This window comes from Octopus bimaculoides, chromosome 9 (assembly GCF_001194135.2).
Source record: "Octopus bimaculoides isolate UCB-OBI-ISO-001 chromosome 9, ASM119413v2, whole genome shotgun sequence".
In the NCBI taxonomy this organism is placed as follows: Eukaryota; Metazoa; Mollusca; class Cephalopoda; order Octopoda; family Octopodidae; genus Octopus; species Octopus bimaculoides.
Genome location: NC_068989.1, coordinates 10,663,671 through 10,685,960, shown reverse-complemented (window position 1 = coordinate 10,685,960; position 22,290 = coordinate 10,663,671). Strand labels below are relative to the sequence as shown.

The window sequence follows — 22,290 nt, the reverse complement described above, 5'->3', positions numbered from 1 at the left end:
CGTACAGCCAGCTGGAAACGATGTTTCCTGAGGCTAAACAACAATAACATTGGTACATTATGTTGACAAATAGCCGTTACTTTATATATAGATATATATATATATATATAGTTAATTTTAAAAAAAACGGAGAAAGAAAGGAAAGGGAAAACAGCAACGAGAGGACGTGGTACATGCAAAGTATTACTAAGACGCTCAGAGAAGGAAAGAAAGAGTGGTTGTTTTACGTTTCGAACAAAATCTCTTCTTCGGAAACAGGAGACATAGGAAAGTCCAAAAGAAAAGGAAGATGGAGGAAAAAAGCGCCAACAGTCCACGTGTAGCTACATTTTTGAATGACCGGGAGTAGACGGACAAAGAAAAAATACTTCCTGTGACAGGTGAGTGTGAAGAATAGTTGGTATCTGTGTATATGTGTGGGTGGGTGTACGGTGGTATGCCTGTGTGTGTGATAGCGTGTGTGTATGGTAACGTGTGTGTGGCAGTAACTCTGTGTGTGTGTGTGTGTGTGTGCGCGCGCGTACGGCTGGCTTCCACGTAGTTTTTGTCTGCCAGATTCACTCACAAGACTTTGGTCGGCCTGAAACTATAACAGAAAACACTGGCTTAAGAGGCCGCGCAGTGGGACTGAACTCGAAACTTTGTCGTTGCAAAACGATCTTCTTAGCCACGCGGCCATACCTGCACCTAAGGATTTCATTCAGCTTTTAGTGAGTCTGGAGTATGGAAAACTGAAAGTGAAGCAAAAGCTTATTGGGTATAATTTCATACATTTTCTCACACGTCGTCTGTTTCTATATCCTATTACTCAAGAGCGACGAAAGATATGTTAGGATAATTACTACCAGTTCACAACGATTAAGTAACTGAAAGACAAGAAAGCCAGTTTAATACAGGCTTCCAGAAGATATCGATACAACTTTGCTAACAAATACATATTAAAACTTCGATAAGTTGTGTTTACAACGGTGAATTGTACCTTTTTATAGCAGATATTGGAGAACTAAAATGGATGGTTCTATCAAAAGTTAACTTCTTCACTAAAACTACAACTCAGCGTCCTGTGACACCTTACTTCATACCATTTCAGTGCTACGCTAATTTGTTATAGTATTCACCGACTGTAGTTTTTGTATACAAAATACTGCTTAACATTGATATTTTTGTTTTGCTTTTCATGTATCTTATTATCACCATTTAATACATAGCCAATCTATTTTTTGGTTTTTTTTCAGAAATACTCTGTCAAGACCCTGCTGATATTGTATTTGTTCTCGATAGTTCCAGAAGTGTAACCCAAACAGACTTTAAGAAGGAGCTCGATTTCGTCAGTTCATTCGTAAATGATATGGACATTGGTGCGGACAAAATTCGAATCGGTGTGGTCACCTTCTCAGATAATGTCAAAACTGAGTTTGAACTGAAAGAATTTTCACATAAACAAGACATTCAGAATGCTGTTTCTAATATTGCTCACCGCAGTCGATCAACCAACACTTGGCTAGCTCTAAAACATATTCGGACAGAATCTTTTATAACTGACCATGGTGGAAGAGTGGGAATACCTAAAATTGCTATTCTTGTAACTGCAGGTGGTTCCAACGGAAAGAGCAAAACACTAAACGAAGCCAAACTTCTTCATAATGATCCAATTAGAATTTTTACGGTAGCTGTGGGGAACAGAGTCGATGATGATGAGTTGAGAGCAATAGCATCAAAATCGGAAAATGCTTTTAAAGTGCCGGACTTCAATTCCTTGGCTACAATCGAAGACAAAGTAAAGCAAAATTTCTGTAGAAAAGGAGGTAGTATTCTACTTACATATATCTTTCTTGAAGATGAAAATAATGATGGTGGTGGTGGCGGTGATGGTGGTCGCAGAGATGAATTTGATTAAGATGGAGAATATAGTTGTGGATATGATAGTGATATAATCGAAAGTGTGGAGGCGCAATGGCCCAGTGGTTAGGACAGCGGACTCGCGGTCATAAGATCGCGGTTTCGATTCCCAGACCGGGCGTTGTGAGTGTTTATTGAGCGAAAACACCTAAAGCTCCCCGAGGCTCCGGCAGGGGATGGTGGCGAACCCTGCTGTACTCTTTCACCACAACTTTCTCTCACTCTTACTTCCTGTTTCTGTTGTGCCTGTAATTCAAAGGGTCAGCCTTGTCACACTGTGTCACGCTGAATATCCCCGAGAAATACGTTAAGGGTACACGTGTCTGGAGTGCTCAGCCACTTGCACGTTAATTTCACGAACAGGGTGTTCCGTTGATCGGATCAAATGGAACCCTCGACGTCGTAAGCGACGGAGTGCCAACAACAAAAATCGAAAGTAGCACCGCATAGTTTGTGTATAGATCTTGACTTGAAATTTCGTGCAAGATCGAAAACGAACTCTGCAGGCCTGCGACGAATTTTCTACTATACTGAGCTGACCTATGAGGATTTCATTCAGTACTCAGTTATCAAATACTGGAGTATTGACTCTAGAAGATTGGTAATAAAGAAACAGTAGATATATTATCATTTCTAAGTCTCTATAAAGGAGACTACGGCAGCGGTACTGGATATTAATAGTTATCGCCAAGACAACATAGCAATAAAAAAAAACGGCAGCATTCGTCCTATTTTTTTTTTTTTTGGACTGCCATGTTGGCTTGGCGATAACGATAAATAAAGAAACAGTTTACTGAATAAAATCCCTTAGAACATTTCTTTATAAATTTCTTTATGTATTGTCTGTTTCTGTGTCGTATCATACATTGTAGACGAGAAATAGTAGAGAAATTTACAGCAGTTTATAAATCACTAAGTAATTGTAATGTAGGAAAGTCAATAAGTCAGACTTTCCAATGCTAAGATATTAATATAGCTTTGCAAATACTTATTGAAATTTCAATTTGTACTTTCATATAACAAATATTGGATAGCTAAAGTGAATGGCGTTATTGAAAGTTAATTATTCATTTAATTAAGCACAACTCAGCACCAGTAACACCTTACCATTTCAGGGCCACGCCAATTTCTTATAGACTTAACTGGCTGTTGTTTTTCTGTATAAAATACTACTTAACATTGATTTGTTTTTGTGTTTGTTTGTTTTTCATGTACCTTGTTATTACTATCTAATATAAATGAAATCTTTTTCAGAAATATTCTGCCACAACCCTGCTGATATTGTATTTGTTCTCGATAGTTCTGTAAGTGTAACTCAAACAGACTTTAAGAAGGAGCTCGATTTCGTCAGTTCATTCGTAAATGATATGGACATTAGTTCGGACAAGATTCAAATCGGTGTGGTCACCTTCTCAGATAATGTCAAAACTGAGTTTGAACTGAACAAGTTTTCACAAAAACAAGACATTCAGAAAGCTGTCTCTAGCATTGCTTATCGCAGTGGATCAACCAACACTTGGCTAGCTCTAAAACATATTCGAACAGAATCTTTTACAACTGACCATGGTGGAAGAGTGGGAATACCTAAAATTATTATTCTTGTAACTGCCAGTGGTTCCAACGGAAAGAGCAAAACACTAAACGAAGCCAAACTTCTCCATAATGATCCACTTAGAGTGTATACGGTAGCTGTGGGAAACAGGGTCGATGATGATGAGTTGAGAGCGATGGTATCGAAACCAGAAAGCATTTTGAAAGTGAAAGATTTCAATTCCCTCTCTACAATCAGAAATACATTGAAGCAAAAGGTGTGCAAACGAGGTAAGGTTATATCTATGCATTCTTACTCCGTGTAATTGTTTCTAAATTCAGGATACGGTTGTGCTCGGCATCAGGATTTAATTTATCAACTTTAGAGGTTTCAAAGGTTAAGTCGATTTGGATTGAATTTAATCGCACTTACGTATTTCAACACATTTTGCTTCGCAAGCTACTGTTTCTGCGACTCTATTACATTTTTCTTGCTTACTGTAATACTTTCTAGTATTTCCACAAAGATAAAGATTAGTAGGGACGTTATAGTTGTGTGTGTGTATATATATATATATATATATATATATATATATATATATATATATATATATATATTTGTGTGTGTGTGTGTGTGTGTCTTTGCGTCAGTGCTTGCCTCCCACCACCACCACCACCGCTTAACAACCGGTGTTGGTTCGTTTAGGTCCCCTTAACTTAATGGCTCGGTAAAAGCACCGATAAAATAAATACGGGCTTTAAAAAAAAATAGGTACTGAAGTCGATTTATTCGATTAAAGATTCTTCAAGGTGGTGCCCCAGTATGGCCGTAGTCTAATGACTGAAAGAAGTAAAACGATAAAAAGATTCATATAAATATATTTATTTGTGTTAAAGCGTTTTTGTTCCATAAAACAATATTTCCTATTTTTGTGCATTGCAGTTTGTGGTGTCGTACCTTCTGATATAATATTTGTGGCAGACGCATCTACCAGCATTTGGGATGCAGACTTCAAGAAGCAAATGGACTTTATAATCAGTTTTGTCAAGGACACAGTTGTCGGACGTAACAACACGCAGATTGGCATGGTATCTTTCAGTACCAATGTGATAAACCACTTTTACCTAAATGCTAAAACGTCGCGAGCCGCTGTGATTTCAGCCTTAAAAGGACTTAAACAATCTCATGGTGACACTTATACGTCGAAAGCACTGAGGTTTATTCGAACACAAGCTTTCTTACCGTCTAATGGCGGTAGACCTGATGTACCACACATCATAATTGTTATTACCGACGGCCAATCAACAACGCCCCAGGATACTCTGAAAGAAGCTGTGAAACTAGCACAAAATAACATCATAGCTTTTACTATTGGTGTAGGTAAACAAGTCGACTTGAACGAACTGAGAGTCATTGCAGGTGACAGCTCAAGAATGTTTGAAGTAGCTAACTATGATACATTGCATACTATAGAAAAGAAGCTTTTCTCAAAAGTCTGCAAAGTTGAAATATCGCAGCAGGTATAATTTTCTTCATTTAGTACATTATACTTGGTTTCCACCGATATTCAAAAAAAGAATATATTTTCTATTGGTGGTCAACCAGAAACAAACATGCAAGTTTTTTAAAGTTGATTCAAAGAAATTAAACTGAAAATATGAACTAAAAGAAAGAATAAAATATCAATGTACACAGAAACCTTTGTTTTCATTTATTGCTCCTCTCGTTAAACCTTTGATTCCAATTCATTGAAGTTAATGTTTCCAATAATTACAGATAAATGCATTTCTTTGATATTGATTCCTTAAACGCAAATTAGCTTTCAATGTCAGTAAACGTTATAGCCATGGAGGAAAAATCAAAAGAAACTTTATTTGCTCGATATAGTTATATTATTGAGTTTAAGTAAACATAAAAACTTGCTCGAGTTATCTTATTAAAACAATTCTGCTCTTTAGTATTGTAAGTTTACTCGCGAACAGCAAGCGAAATATTCAATGATATGTGAGTACTATATGATAAATTATATTAAAGATCAACAACTTCAACGCTGATCTTTCCTGTATTTGTTACACATTTCTTATATATCTGCTGATATACAGTAACTCCCATTATAGCATTGGCTTTTGCAGTCGAATACTGTGCAGAGTGTCGTTAGAGTTAACCTCATTCACAGCATTTCTTTCTGTGTTCCTTTCTGTGGAAGAGCGTAGGCGCGAAACGTTAAAGACTTTTTTTTAATTCCCGAGCGTTATACTAATACACCTATTTGTTTTCTACACCACCTGTCTTCGACTGTTTTTTTTTTTTGTGAATTCTCCCTATGTATGCATGTATGTCATTATTTAGTTTTATTTTAAGATTTCTTGCTAATAGAGAAAGAACCGGTTTCTAACCTCCTTCACGAGAATTTCAACAACATCGATAGGGTATTTTTGCATGTATGTATGTATGTGTGCAAGTTTGTATGCTTTGTTTTATTTATGTATTGCCATGCCTATGGTTGCAAGTCTAGTCATGCTCATATATACTTAAATGATGATAAACTTTTGGAAAGTTTAACAAATTTTTACAGTTCCAGTGATGGTTTCGATCTGTAGTCTTCGAATCAGCTTTCTCCTTTCTGATTTTGAGAAGCCTAATTTCTCAAGATTGATACTTAGGCAGTGTGTTACATATCACAATGCCCCAATGATTACAGGTATAAACCTGAACTTGTAATCTGGGTAGAGTGACAATAGATTTCTCTATAGTTCAGCATAGGTATTTTTTTTTCGCTAATCTTTCGCTCTGTGCTAACATCTGCTGAGCAGCTAATTTCTACTACTATACACAATTTCACTTCTCTGTCTCAAATCACTATGTCAGGTATATTATGTTTATATTTCATTGAGGCATTCACAGGGACATTCCACCAGTACTCCTTCTTATTGTGAGTAGCTATAGCCTCTACTATACTGTGTGTTCTTATTTCTTTGGCCTCGGTGTTATCCTTCCGATGGATCTCATTATACAGTATTTCATCGATTGATAATGCCGCTATGACATTTTTGGAGAACTGCTTATAATGTGAGTGATATCCTCGGTGTTAACTCCACAAAGTTTGCATCGGTTATCACATTTTGGTATTTCCCCTACCTTTCTGTCCCTTTCGTACATCAAGTATTTGTTTAATATTTCTTGTTCCTGGATTGCGAACGCATACTCTTCAAAGTGAGAGTTAGTAATCTGGTTTTTGGTTAATGATAGACTGCTTCGATTCTCAATGTTACTATCATCTCTGAGCTTTCTGCTAACTTATCCAAGCATGGTCTTCCGCTGATATACGCTCATTCTTTCATATGTTGCGGTAGAGTCGTGCGACTCTTTAGTCATGTATTCAAGGTTATCAGACAAGGAACGCTGCTCAAGGAGCTGCTTTCCAAGTCTCATGACGTTATCTGCCTCGTGTGTGCAAATTTGGTCAAGGAACGCACTTCAACACTTGGTGGTTAAAAGATATTGTTGAAGGGATATATGACATTCAAAAGCAGTCTGGATCGATGTTAAGCCCCTGCTCCCCCCCTTGTTTCCACTTTAGGTAGAGGTGGTCTACGTCACTGTTGAGGTGGAAATTATGTATGCCGGTTACTATCTTCAGGTTTTCACATCAATGACTTGGATCTCGTCAAGCGTTCAAGCAAGTAGCCTAAATATGTATGTATACATGTGTGCATCTATGTATGTATGTATGCATGTATGTATGTATACATGTGTGCATCTATGTATGTATGTATGTATGTATGTATTATTATACAGCTGCTGTAGTATGCTTCAAAAACATGCAAGCACATCCCAGTTTACAGTACAGCATGAAAAGATGGTGGTAGTAGTAGTAGTAGTAGTAGTAGTAGTAGTAGTAGTAGTAGTAGTAGTAGTTACTACTCTTCTTACTATTTTTTAAGCATCGATATAACGGAAACAGCAGAGTGTAGAATCTAATGCCTATTAGTATTTAATATTGTACCAATTTTGTCTTTCAACCTCCAGGCTAAGTAAAATAATCAGTAATCCATTATATTTGAATTTATTTTCCTCCTCTATGAAAGCTCGACCTATTTGTGTAACCAAACGTAAAGAAACAATGAGCAATGACCTTCAAGAATGTTTTGACGGTGTAGCTCGAAATTTCATTTGGAAAAATTGTCAAAAAATTATAGCATATATGAAAAATTAGTAAACATAACGACGGCAGTGCATAAAAGTTCTGATTATTGTGTATGAAGGAATGTTAATGAAATAATGGCATAGTATTATTCTATTAAAACTGGAGTTTAAAAATATTGTGTCATTTCTCAACCTTCTTTCAAGTCTTGTTACAAATTTTGGACTGAAATAAGTTTATCGAGAAGGACACGGTATCATATGGACACTGGCAGGTTGTTATAGGATGCATATTTTGCGTATGATATTGCATTGAAAGAAAAATATATGAAAGCATGTAAAGATATGAGAACTTTTATAAAGACCACAATAGTATAAGTCTGTTTATGTTGTCTACAGTTACATTAGAATAACGACTTTAAAAATGTACCTCATTTTGCTTTCTTGAGCAATACAATATGTGTGCAGTGGCAAAGAAGTCAATATTGGAAATTAAGAAACTGAGATAGGAACCAATGATCTTCACAGGTCCACTCAGTCTCGTAACACAGCTGTGCACAGCATTCAGAATATCTACAAGTTAATGACTGCAAGAAACTAGATTATGAGTAAAATGCAACCTGTCTGTCTGTCTTTCTGTTTGTCTCTCTGTTTATCTGCCGGTCTCTCTCTCTCTCTCTCTCTCTCTCTCTCTCTCTCTCTCTCTCTCTCTCTCTGTGTGTTTGTATGTCTGATGTATGTGTGCATGTATTACATATGTACACACATACAAAGCTATACTTTGTAAACGGAAAAGGGTCGATAGTACATTAGCCACATGAACTTCGTGATTCATTTTGCGAAGGAAAGACGCCTATACACATACATCACAAACATATATTTAGTCATATGCAAACGCACAAAAACGTAGAAATGCAGGCAGACAAAAATGTAACAGATAATACAATCAATAGATACATATAAACAAAAACGAATACTGGAAGACATTTCCGTAGAATTTTTATTATCAAAAGAAAGAATATCACAAATTATATATGTTTAATAATTATTTTATAAATTACTATTGTTCACTGTTTTGATCATTAGCCTCAAACACACAGATTAAGAAAACCTATGTTATAACCGTTGTTGATTAACTACAAGTTTTCTGAATGCGTTAAGTTACTTGGGTTGATGTATGGAAGGAAGGCGTGTTTGAGGCCGGATGCGCTGAACCAGTCAGATTATTAATGAAGCGGTCATAAACCTTATAGAGTATTGCATGTTATTTTGTGTAATTTAAAATGACCTGGATGTACAGTGTGTAGACAAGTTAGTGTTAATATCTATAATACATGGACCATTAGAAAAGAAAGCGAACTAGAAATGATAATCAAGATGTTTTGACAGCGTATTGCATGGCCTCAAGGATTTCCTGTTTTCCTCTATTCAGTCCGCTGCCCATTATTACTGAAACCTCTATATTTTGTCTAATTCAATTTCCTGAATTGAAGCCCTCATTATATACATATATACATCCTACCATCGTCACGGCCCTCGAGTATAAGCTACTAAAACAGTAAATATATATATACACACTCACACTTACACACACACGCACACGCACATACACACACACACGTACACACATACACACATACACGCACGCACACACATACACAAATATATATATTGAGCAGAATGTTAATATTGTAGGAATATTCCTGGGTTTGGTTGGTGTGTGTGTGTGTGTGCGTGTGTATGTGTGCGTGTATATGTGTATGTATATGGGTGTGTGTGACTGTATTTTGTATTTTTGTGCATGAACGAATCAAGTTTATTAATTACAGCATAAATAAATAGCCAATCTTGGGTTTAAAAAGTTACAAAAGTAACTTCAAATATCACTATTCATATAGTTTAACAGCAGCAAAGTTTATGTGCATTAAATCGTTAAAGGCACTTACAGATCACTTGTTTAACTATGCATCCGAAAATAGCTATCCGAAAATTTTCTGGTATAAAAGATGACACACACAGTCCACATTATGAAAAGACAGTCCGACAAAGATATATACTTTTCCTGGTATTATGTAGTCTACCCAACGTCATATAAACCGAACAAGTTTCGGAATTATATATTTTTAAAATTAACAATAGGGTCGCTTCTGTTCTTTTATGACGTGGCTTCTTTCTTCGAATCATCGTATGACAATCACATTCACTATAAACATACACATTCACATATACACACACACAAACACACGCACGATTATATATATATATATATATATATATATACATAATGATTGTCAACTTCTCGAGATATTTCTCTGTTTTACACAATTCTGTTTTCATTAGATAACACACACAAATATATCTGTATACTACGTCAGTGTGTCTATGTATGTATATGCTATTTTTCGTTTATGCATGCACACACATGCATATATATATATATATATGTGTGTGTGTGTGTACAGACATCTCAAAAGTAAATAGACGACCCTCAATATACCGTTTTATCTGTGCAGACGCTGTTCATAAGTACGATTCGTAAATTATTTAAAAACTGCACAAAACATGTCTAATAAATACTTGATTAAGTATTTCAATGCATCAAACGACACTATTTTGTTTTTAGAAATAAATCTTTCAAAATTGATTGTGTCTATTTACTTTTGAAATGTCTATGTACATTAAATACGCGTCTGTGTACATAAATGTGCTGTAATTTTGTAATGATAGTAGCCAAGAACAGATTAGATTTCAAGAGTTCTCCAAATATTACTAGATGTGAGTCTTTCAGACGGTGAACTTGAGAGCATTTTTGGCACTATCCCCTTTAAGTTATCAGGAATGAGTTCAAAATATTCCACATTAGTAGCATCAACCTCGTTAAGAAACCTGGAAATGGATAATCTAGTTTTGTCTCCAAATGCCCTCTTTTTTATGTACAATTCACAAATCAAGAGACCAAAACCGAACACATCTGCTGGTGATTCGTATATTCCACCTCTTAGAACTTCTGGTGCGAGATACACCATATCCTGAATCGGTTGGTCCGAATCTACAATTGTCAGTTTACGTGGTAATGCCATTCCGGTAAGTTTCACTTGTTGGTGCCAATTAACCTATAAACAGAATGAAAATATATAATAAATGGGTTTGTTTCTATTAAAACAACTTATATTTCACGATTCCCACATTACATTTCTTAACAATAACTAATCAAATACTTAAATCAGAGAAACAAACAGACAGTTCATGAACTTATCCATGAAAATCCAGTCACATATAGAATAATTTAATAAGTAAATACACTAAAAAGAACTATGATAAAATACAAAGTAATAATCATTAAAATAATCTATTCTCTAAATTATATATATATATATATATATGATGGGCTTCTTTCAGTTTCTGTCTACCAAATCCACTCATAAGGCTTTGGTCGGCATCAGATAACCAGCAAAATACGGTGAAAGAAGTAAGGGAATATTACATAGAGGTCTTAACACTCACCATGACACTGTCCAAAGATACTTCAGGATGGACGAGCCCGTGGGAGTGAATGTAAACTAGCCCGGAAGCTATATTTCTGATGAAGACACTGTAAGACTCAACAGGTATCCGCTTTCGTTGAGTAATATTGTTAGTTCGCCATCTGAGCGGGAATAAACGTTCATCAAACAAAATAACTGGAACTGGTTCGTCTCCTTTCATAGCTTGTATGACTTTTGCAAGGGATTCGTGGTGCAGGTATCTGTAAATAAGAAAATAAATATATAATAATAATAATAATAATAATAATAATAATAATAATAATAATATTAATAATAATAATAATAATGATAATAATAATAATAATAATAATAATAATAATAATAATAATAATAATAATAATAATAATAATAATAATAATAATAATAAGCTGCTTTGGTGTTCAATAACTATACTGTATACATGCATGTACACGATAGAATGTGTACACAGTCAGTAGGTAAAACCGTTCACGGTCAGTAGGTACGACGTCGTACAGAATGCGCTGAGATATTATTTACTTGTTGTGGGTTTCGGAGCTGTGAGTTCAAATCCCACTGCAGCCCCTCTCCCTCCCTCTCTCTCTCTCTCTCTCTCTCTCTCTCTCTCTCTCTCTCTCTCTCTCAATCTCTATCTATCTATCTATCTATCTATCTATCTCTATCTCTATCTCACCCTTTCTTTATCTCTGTCTCTCTCGCTCTCCCTCTATCACAGCCTTTGTTTCTCTCTGTCTGTCTGTCTGTCTCTCACTTTCTCTCTCATTCTACCTCTTTCCCTTGATCTCTCTCCACTTCTCTCTCTCCTTCTCTCTCTCTCTCTCTCTCTCTCTCTCTCTCTCTCTCTCTCTCTCTCTCTCTCTCTCTCTCTCTCTCTCCAGCTGTGACACATATATACATATTTGTACACACATATACATATATATATATATATATATATATATATATAAAATTAAATAAGTATTATTACCATTATCAATAATAAGGGTATTTAACATACCCCTTGCTAAAAACAGAGCCATCGCTCTAAAACCACAAATTACTCACAATTAAAATACACACGGCGGATGCAATAAGTTTAACAGAAATAGGCTTACCTTGCATGTAATACAAAAGTAAGGAATGTGTATATTTCGGAATCAATTGATTTCGCGTTCTGTATGAAAAATCATACACGTAGGTATCAAATATAAAACTACACCCTGAAGTAGATCCGGTTTCTCTTCCTTCAGACACATAATGTTGTTTATGGTCGCTATTTGAAAAACAGGCAGAGAAGTCAACCTGTATCTTAAATGAGAGACAGACAGACAGACAGAGAGGTAGGGAGAGCAAGGTAAGCCTGTTTCTGCTACATTTATTGCATCCGCCGTGTGTATTTTAATTTTTTAATTCTAATTTGTGGTTTTAGCGCAATGGCTATGTTTTTAGTAATATATTAAACACCCTATCGAATTTTGAATTTTGTTTATACATACATGCATACATACAAATGACTGAAACAAGTAAAGGAGTTAAAAGAGTTAAAGAAAGCCCTGTCTCCAGAGATGAATCTCTTGATACCGAAATCATCAAAATATTAAGGGACCCTTTGGTCCATGTTAAAATGAAATCCCCAGAAGAGAGACAAAGACTACAAACGAGAACAGCAAGCATGCAACAATTCTGGATTAGATATGAAAAATTCGAGTAAACCCGTACTTATCTATTGTCGAACTAATGGTGCGTGTGTGTATTTATGCGCGCGCGCGTGTGTGCGTGCGTGCGCATGTATATATATATATAGAGAGAGAGCTATATATATATATATATATATATATATCTTTTATAGTTTACTTGTTTCAGACATTAGCCTGCGGCCATGTTGGGGCACCGCCTTGAAAAATCTTTAGTAGTATGGTTCAAACCTAATACCTGTTCGCTTTTAAACCTGGTACTTATTCTTTCGGTCTCTTTCGTCGAATGGCTAGCTTAGGGGACTTAAACACACAAACACCGATTGTCAATGGATGCAGGGAGACAAATACAGACGCAAAAACACACGCACGCATACACACACATACACACAAAGATAGATAGATAGATAGATAGATAGATAGATAGATAGATAGATAGATAGATAGACGTTGGGCTTCTTTCAGTTGCCTTCTACGAAATCCACTCACAAGGCTTTGGTCGGTCAGAGCTATAGAGGAAGACACTTGCCGAAGGTGTCACGCCCTAGGACTGAACCCATAAGTATGTGGTTGGGAAGCAAACTCCTCACCACACAGCAATGATTATACATATATATTATACTTAATTCTTTTTCGTATTTCGTTTGCAGGATTCTAGATACGAATTCGTGTGTACTACACAGCCACATACATAAAAGCAGGATATGTATATATATATATATATATATTATGTGTCTTGACCATACTATACTGACGAGTAGAAGTTGCATAATACTGCAGTAACTTCGAAATCATGATCTATAGTTTAGTCTGTTTTTAAGGGGCAAGCTTTGAGAGTTGCATTTCCTCGCGTTCGGTAAAAATGTGTTTATTATGGTAGTTTGACCTTAGAGTCCCTCTTAGCGTGAGGCATTCATGTATAGTAATGCCCTTATATAAATATATATATATATATATATCCGCTGAGGTCAGCTTTGCTTTTCATCCTTTCGGGGTCGATAAATTAAGTACCACTTGCGTACTGGGGTCGATCTATTCTCCACTGGATTGGACGCCAGTCCATCGCAGGATTACTTATGTCTGCCAGCTGAGTGAATCGGAGCAACGTGAAATGAAATGCTTTACTCAAGAACACACCGCATGACCCGGTCGGGGAATCGAAACCACAATCTTACGACCATGAGTCCAACAACCCTAACCACTAAGCCACATACATATGCACAGGTATAAAACTAATTCTCAGACACACGCGAAACAAACGTTGAAGAGAAGAGGCATGTCACTGATGAGGTCGCGATTAGCGATGAAAGGACTTTGGCAAACAACAGATTGATTGTTTAACCAACACATTAAACTAGCGATATATTAGTTAGCTAATTAGTTAGTTAGTTAGTTAGTTAGTTAGTTAAACGATTGACTAAAAAAAAAAAGTGATATTGAACCAGTGCGTGTGTTTTTTGTTAGTGGTTTAATGACCTTCCCAAGACACAAGATATATAGACAATTATTTATATTTGCATTTGTGTGTATATATACACATACACACACACGTTATATATATATGGCAAAAGTCAAGGTAGAAAATGCTAAAATAATTTTATAAAAAACATTTCAGTACTATTTTCAGTCATTGAGACTTTTTCAACTGTAAGTATGGAATACAATTAAATTTTGGAAAAATTAAAAGAAAAGTTTTTTCAAAAGAATATTTGCATAGTTTTCAAATACAAGTGGCATTTTCTTTGTTTCTGCCTGTTTCTGTCTCTCTTGTTTACTCTTGTGGGTTCGAGGTCGTTGAAGAAGAAGAAGAAGAAGAAGAAGAAGAAGAAGAAGAAGAAGAAGAAGAAGAAGAAGAAGAAGAAGAAGAAGAAGAAGAAGAAGAAGAAGAAGAAGAAGAAGAAGAAGAAGAAGAAGAAGAAGAAGAAGAAGAAGAAGACTGAAACCGGTACTGAAATGTTTTTTATAAAATTATTTTAACATTTTCTACCTTGACTTTTTTCCATATATATCAACTCATGTGTTCCTTTTCAACCTTCTACATATATATATGTATGAAGAAAGAGAGAGTGGTTATTTGGTTATTACATGAGAAAAATAGGTTTGAATTCACTTACGAAAGTTTTTCTATTTCAGAATAGAGACTCGGAATTTCAAGGTGCCTAAAGTATTTCCGGATTGTAATTTCAGTGTCACATAAAGCTGCCGGAATCATTTCTGCAAACAAACTCTGCGGCACACGCCGATTAGTATCAACAACAATTCCAGAATCTCCAATAGAATTTGTAAATGACGGAGCTAAACTTTGGATGTTTATCAATTTTTCAAGTGCTTTCTTTTGATTGAAAGTATTCTGGTAACCAAAATGGGCAATTTCATCCTGAAGTTCTAATATTTTATTCAGTGCTTCTATGTACTTTTCTTTCTCTAGTTTATGTTTCAAATGATTCTCTTTTAATTCTGCGATGAAACTTTTATTGCTTTCAATAAGCTTCGGTATACACACCTCAGCCTTTTCCAAATAATTTCGTATCGGTTCAAGCTGACAAGCTATATAGTTATTTTCCCGTATAAAACTATCCAATGCATCCTTGCTTCCTCTTTGAACTTGTTTCCGTAAAGCATTTTTGCTGTTATGCTTCGTCAACAGTCTTTTCGCGGACAAAGCCAATTTACCCAATACTGTAGAAGGAATTTTAGGAGGCGCCATGGGAAGATGCCAACTGCAAATACTGAAGTTGCTACCACGTCGATTGTTAACATTTAGTATCCCCATGTCCTTGGAATCCTGAAAACAAAAGCAACAACAAAAATAAAAGTTATCCTAGAAATATACATTTCAGCAATTAACAAACGTAGACCTACACCACACAGATGCATGTATACATACAAACATACATACATACATACATAAATACATACATAAGTCCTACTGTATACTGTATAATAACATTTGGTAGCCGATCCCCGGAGAGGAACTTTGGAGGGCACAGAATGGCGTTGAGACCCACACATGATAATCAAGGAGGTTGTAGTTTGTACGTACGCAAGGAGTTACATGCATTCAATAGTATTTGGACTCAGTTACATATTACATTAGACTCAGCTGTACAAAGTTTCGTAGGTGTAGATGTCCAAATGCACGGATATACGGAGACTCTGAATATCTCACAATACGTACGGGTTCTCAATCAACAGCAGCTGTGTATCGTCGGTGTTCCGTTCTTATTCTTACACTTGTCTTAAAATAACAACTGTATTTTAACTTTAACTTTTATATATGTATGGACATGTCTGTGTATATATATGTATATGCATGTATGTATTCCCATGCATACATAGACGTACATACACTTACCCCCACCACCACCATACACACACATACACGCGCACGCATTAACCTCACATACACACACGCTTGCACTCACACACCTTAGCCAGGTTAAAGAGGAAAACGGAGGCCGAAACAGTTGTCATGCTTCAAACAGCTTACAAGGACGCTGCCACGAGAAAAACATAACTTTGCGAGTGGCTTTCCCGCTTTAGAAATGGTCAATTGCCGCTTGAAGACCAACCTCATTCAGGGCGACCGTCGACCTCCCGAACGCATGAAAACATCATGAAAATTCATGAACTAATCTTGGAGAGCCATCACCGAACAATTGACGAACTTAATATCACTGGTGTCTCGTGGAGCTCCTGGCAAAGAATTTTTAAGCGAGGAATTCCGAATGAAAAGAGTTGCAGCAAAAATTCGTGACTCACTTGCTGACGGAAGATCAAAAGCAGTCACGCCTGAATGCGTGTCATGAACTGAAACAGTTGGAAGTTGATCTGGACCTATTTTCGAAGGTCATCACTGGTGACGAAAGATGGTGCTACAGAATGTGCAGGTGGGGAAGAGAGGAAGAAAAAAAACAAGACGGCGGTGTTAAAAGGCAGCATTGCATCGAACAGTGACAAACGCTTCGGAACCGATGCATTGCTTCAAGTGTTTCTGGACTACTTGGCCTTTTAACTTAGAGTTTTAGCGGCGTTGTATCATTATTGAATAACATATTTTTAACAGTAAAAAATTTAGAATTGGAACAGAGATACGCGAGATAGAAAGCCAAAATAGAGAGAATCCTTACCATTTCCAGTTCAATAATACTTAGTTCCTCTTGGAGAAGGAATGTCTTCTTCTTGATTGTCAGCATCAATTTGTCCTTGAGTTGATTAATTTCTTGATTTATTGGAGTATATTCAGAGATAGCATCGATAATCTTTGTGTTGTATAAGTTGGATACGACCGAATCAAAGTTCTGCATTTGTCTTGCCTGAAATATGAAGGAAATTAGTTTTACACAAGAAAAAGAAAAGGAAGAATATGAAAGACGGGGATAGAGGAGGAGGAGGAGGAGGAATACATCTGCTGGTGATGTTAATGATACTTTCCACACTTTCGTGCATGGATTTCCTCTAGTATTTAACGTGAACCTTCTTTTTCGTTTTTTTTTTCACCATCTCCTAGGAGAATGAGCAACGTTGTCCCTTGTCCTCCGGCAGGATTTCGATACAAGACATACAAAAGCTCAACTAGAGGCAAAGCATTTTGAATCGTTTCTACTAATTCCGTCTTTTCACCAAAACATACTTTCACACAGACTTGGCACTATATGCTGTTGATGTGTGTGTGTGTGTGTGTGTGTGTGTGTGTGTGTGTGCGTGCGCGCGTGTGCGTGCGTGTTTGTGTGTGCGTGTGTGTGTGTGTGCACGTATACATATGTTGTAAAACTTTACATTTCAAATGAGTGATAGAATCTTGAGAACTTGTTACTCATCATTTAAAGATAAAAAACGTGATCATTTCTTGTGTAAGCTTAAGAAAACATTAAGAATTAAGAATAAGAGACAAAATTGCTTACGAATTCCATTTCTGATTCAGTCAAATTAGTTATTTCAGCCCATATCATTTCGGACTGAAGGTATTCTGATAAATTCTCGTTCAACTCTGCCTCTTTATCATCGATATTCTTACGTAATTCCTGAAAGATCTCTTTAGAATTTGCCTCTAAAATATTCAATTTCCTCTCAGTTTCCCGAAACTTTTGTTTCAGCTGATATTCAGAGAAGTCAGCTCCACTGAATAACGTCTTGTAATGATGCAGACTCCTAGAAACCATGTAATTTAGCCACCTGTTTGAAAAAAAAAAGTCGTAGAGTGAAAATATTGTCTTTGATAAAGATGTAGAGCAACGAAATATTCGTTTTATATTTAAATATGTTTTTCCGTAAAATACTTTTTACGTAAAATAACGATAACGGAAATGAAGTGAATTATTTGAATATTAATTTTATATTTCTTTTCCTTGCGTATTCTTTGTCCAAGAATGAGTGACCTGTTTTGTGAAAAGTTAGATAATAGGTGGAAAGTTGCTTATCATGCATCCGAAAACAGGAACAATCAATACCAATAGGTGCGTCATTGCAGCTACAATCAATTATATTTTATTTATTTTTTATCTTCTTTAGCTTTTTGGCTTAGTAAGAAATGGAAGGGTACTGTGCGTGACCCTTTTAAAAGTTTCCAAGTATTGTATATTTAAACTCGTATATATAATTGAATAAAAGTTATAAAATAGATACTGCTGTTTTGCTACAGGGAATTTAACATCCATTATTCTAACACTCGTTTAATGACAAGCATCTTTAAAATAGTTAAGTTAATCCATATTATTTTGAATAATGTTGGTGTCAAGTTATATCAAAATATAATTTTAAATTGGAATAAGAATTATAGTCTACCTGTAGAATCGTTTTAAAATAATGAATGCGGTTTTCTCCATCATTTGCCTGATCCCTTTAATAAGTTCTGTGTAAGGTGTAGTAACAAAGCCGTTTTCTAACTGCCGCATCACAGATGTCGCTGACATGAACATAATTTCATTGTCATCTATGTTTGGAGAGCATTTCTTCAGTCGTTTTTCAACGTAATCCCGCACATGTATCTTGTCTTCATCAGACACTAAGTCCCAGCGATTAAAGACAAACAATGTTGTTGCCGTGTCGTACAAACACGTTTCTGTATGGTTTGATTTTGAGTAATTCTGTTTCTCAATTACAATTTTCATTAGTTTCAAAATCTGTTTGAAGAAAAGAATACGACAATAAAATATATATTTAATTTAATAGTTTAAAAAATATCTTATAATGAAGAATTATTGAAAAGGTTAGTGACCTGAAACTATAATCATAAGCTAACTTTAAAAGATTTATCTATCTGCCTGATACAACGAACAACATTTCAAAAGAAAAATGTCTTTCTTGTGCTTAATACTATAAAAACTGCCACGAGTTCTAAATGTTTGCCTTAAGGTAGCAGTAGAAAAATATGATGTTTTTAACTTAGTACAAAGGCCCTACATTTAGGTGATAGTAAATGGGAAGTATGATATTTTCTAAATAGCTTCAGCAATGTCAATAAATTATAGGACAAGTCTTCAATATGTAGTAACTGAAAGAAGAAGAAGAAGAAGAAGAAGAAGAAGAAGAAGAAGAAGAAGAAGAAGAAGAAGAAGAAGAAGAACAACAACAACAACAACAACAACAACAACAACAACAACAACAACAACAACAACAACAACAACAACAACAACAACAACAACAACAACAACAACAACAACAACAACAACAACAACAACAACAACAAGACTACAATATTCAATTTATATAAATTGCCATTAGGAGATATTTCGATACAATTTGTGAAGTACATGTTTTCGTGTTCAGTCCCGCTGCATGGTTCCTTGGGCAACTGTCTTCTGTTATAGCTCTCAGCTGACTAAAGATTTGCGAATGGTAGATGAAAATTGAAAGAAACCCGCTGTGTATGTATGTGTGTGTGCATGTGTGTCTGTGTTTGTGTTTGTCCTTAACACCGCTTGGCAACCGGTCTTAGTTTGTTTGCGTCTCCGTAAATTAGCGGTTCAGCAAAATAATACGGACAGAATGAGTTTCAAACATAAGCACTGGAGTCGATTTATTCGACTAAACCCTTCGAGAGAGTGCTCAAACATGGCCGTAATTTAATGACTCAAACAAGTAAAAAGCAAAAAAAAAAAAATAATAAAATTTCATATTCGAAACCCAAAGATATACAAAGCATCGAATAAGTCGTATCCGACTGATGGACAGCCCGCCACATTATTCTTATAAAGTAACTCACTGCTTTATATTATCAAAATGACCAACGTCGTTACGAGAGCTGCGTTAGTATTTAACCAGAACAATACTGCATTAAATTATAATGTAATACTACAGAATCCGACTGTGTTTAAAAAAGAAATTAGTATAGATAACTGAAAAATATCAAAGCTATCGATTATATATAGTTTGTTTGTTTTTTTTTCCTTTTAGATTACTCAGGATCACTAACACTTCGGTATATAAAATCCAGCAGACTTTTGACCCGGCACAAGTATAACCACAGGTTTTCTCACTGTTGTAATGAGTCTCCATAATTTAGTAAACCTTTCTTACCCTGTCTTCTTGGATTCCACCGGCTGCTCCATCGACTTTTACGACATATATAAACCCTTGAATCTGATGCTCTCGTATAAAATTCGTAAGAATTTCTTCCATTGCATCGTTTTCCCCAATTCCAGGAGTATCAACAAAAATCAAACCACACTGAAAAAAAGGTTAAGTGACAAGTGTATCAGAATTTATGCACACGAATCATATAAAAACATTAATAACTGCTACCTTATTTTATGCCTGAGTCAAGGCACATTTCCTTCGTACTTATATTTGTACAGACCAACGAGGGATCTTATACACCACCACTCGATCCGCTGCAATTATCAACTAAACCTTCCCTCATATTACGCCCGGCCAATTTTTTTAAAAGAAAAGGATGCGTTAAAATACGCACCCGATTAAAAATACACTTGACATTGGTTTGGTAGAATAGTGTTGACCAGCGGTCAAACAACAATACACAATTGCACATCTGTGAAAACTTACCTTTCCAGTGTGTTTGTGAAATAACTTAGATTTAATTTTTTTTATAAATTTAGAGAATAAATACACCATCTGTTTCAGAAAAGCATCTTAGCATTTCCTTGGTTTTCAATTACACAATTAATAACATTGTTTATATAAATCCTTACCATTTTAAAAATTGCTATGCCTTGTACTGAGAAGCAAATGTTTCTTTATTGAACTAAATACAAAAACTAATTTTTTGATACTGCCATTATGCAAACGTTCTCATCAAGTATTTTTCACATAAAGAATAGGGTTTGGATTAATGAAATTGTTCTAAAGCTACAACTATACTCGCACAAAACTTTTGTTCTTCGTTCTTCATGAACCTCATTTATATCCTTTTTCTCTTCTTTGTTGATCTTAAAGTTTTCTTAATTTGATCCAGTTCAGATGACATAAGATTCTAGTCCGCATTCAATTTCAAATAAAAGTATTACCCATTGATAATATTTGCACCTCTCCACTTTATTCCAACATTGACAGCCTTCACAAGAACTTTGAGTAGATATTTGACAATCTGGATATCACTAGATATTTCAGTAGATATTTGACAATTTGGATGTTTAGTAACATCAAAACTCAAACGCAACTTAGTCTTAGGAAAAAGAACAGCATACTCTAAACTCATTAACAGCTTTGAAAGTGAAAAATTCTAGGTCATTATTCATTCGCGAGAAACCTGTTCTATAAGATTGTTATATTCACAAAACATCAGATTTTAGCAGCAGTCGACAATCTCCAAACTCCAAATAAAGTTTAAATATATGCCGTTCTAAAATTTGAATAAATCTACATCTTCAGATGATTTATATTATAGACAGCATCTAGTATAAAATCACACACCTCCATCAAGAGCTATCACAATTTTTTCTAATATTTTTCAATAACTTTCATCCAATGCGCCCAATTTAGTTTTCTATTAAAATAGGGAACGTACCATTATGACACAAAATGCAAATCAAATTATGCTAATGTGTAAATTGAAGAGAAAATATCTTACATTTAAAATTTGACTGGGAAGTTGTAATTCAACAGATCTGATATCAGAACCTTTTTCACGGTCGGCTCGTTGAAACAAAGCGTCCTCTATTTTTGTTCGTGATTCTTCGTTGTCTTCAATATCAAATTCTTTCACTTGACCATTATTATATCTGACTTTCATATGTCTTTTTTCTCCGTACTTGATCATACAGATAGTGGATGTGCAACTAATTGCATGATGGGGTAACACCGAATCTCTTAATATAACATTTAACAGGGTACTTTTACCAGCTCCAGTTTCACCTGTCAGAAGCAAAGAGAAGCATGTAAAAAAATGAACAATAAAAAGCCATGCATATATTTATGTATGTGTGTGAACGTGTGTGTGTGTGTGTGTGTGTGTGTGTGTGCCTGTGCCTGTGCGCGCGCGCGTGCAAGTGTATAATGTCTCTCACTCTTTCTCTCTCTCTCTCTCTCCCTCTCTCTCTCTCTCTCTCTCTCTCTCTCTCTC

The 22,290-nt window shown here is 35.5% G+C and overlaps 2 protein-coding genes across 3 annotated transcripts in view; one reads left to right on the top strand and one right to left on the bottom strand.

Annotated features, from left to right (window-relative positions):
- Positions 1–5,128, top strand: part of LOC106877343 (collagen alpha-6(VI) chain) — an 18,940-nt gene extending 13,812 nt beyond the window's left edge. The window contains exons 5-7 of the mRNA XM_052970318.1: positions 1,236–1,805; positions 3,154–3,720; positions 4,373–5,128. Of these exons, the coding sequence (XP_052826278.1) occupies positions 1,236–1,805; positions 3,154–3,720; positions 4,373–4,956 (1,721 nt within the window). The 3' untranslated portion in view covers positions 4,957–5,128. The remainder of the gene's footprint in view (positions 1–1,235; positions 1,806–3,153; positions 3,721–4,372) is intronic.
- Positions 5,129–8,555: 3,427 nt separating this feature from the next.
- The window catches only part of LOC106877344 (uncharacterized), a 37,503-nt gene continuing 23,768 nt past the window's right edge, over positions 8,556–22,290 (bottom strand). For both annotated transcript variants that reach the window (XM_014926224.2, XM_014926225.2), the window contains exons 4-11: positions 21,799–22,082; positions 20,289–20,438; positions 18,555–18,892; positions 17,675–17,945; positions 16,901–17,086; positions 14,885–15,555; positions 11,078–11,318; positions 8,556–10,686 (exon numbers count right to left, since the gene is read on the bottom strand). In XM_014926224.2, the coding sequence (XP_014781710.1) occupies positions 10,315–10,686; positions 11,078–11,318; positions 14,885–15,555; positions 16,901–17,086; positions 17,675–17,945; positions 18,555–18,892; positions 20,289–20,438; positions 21,799–22,082 (2,513 nt within the window). In that variant the 3' untranslated portion in view covers positions 8,556–10,314. The remainder of the gene's footprint in view (positions 10,687–11,077; positions 11,319–14,884; positions 15,556–16,900; positions 17,087–17,674; positions 17,946–18,554; positions 18,893–20,288; positions 20,439–21,798; positions 22,083–22,290) is intronic.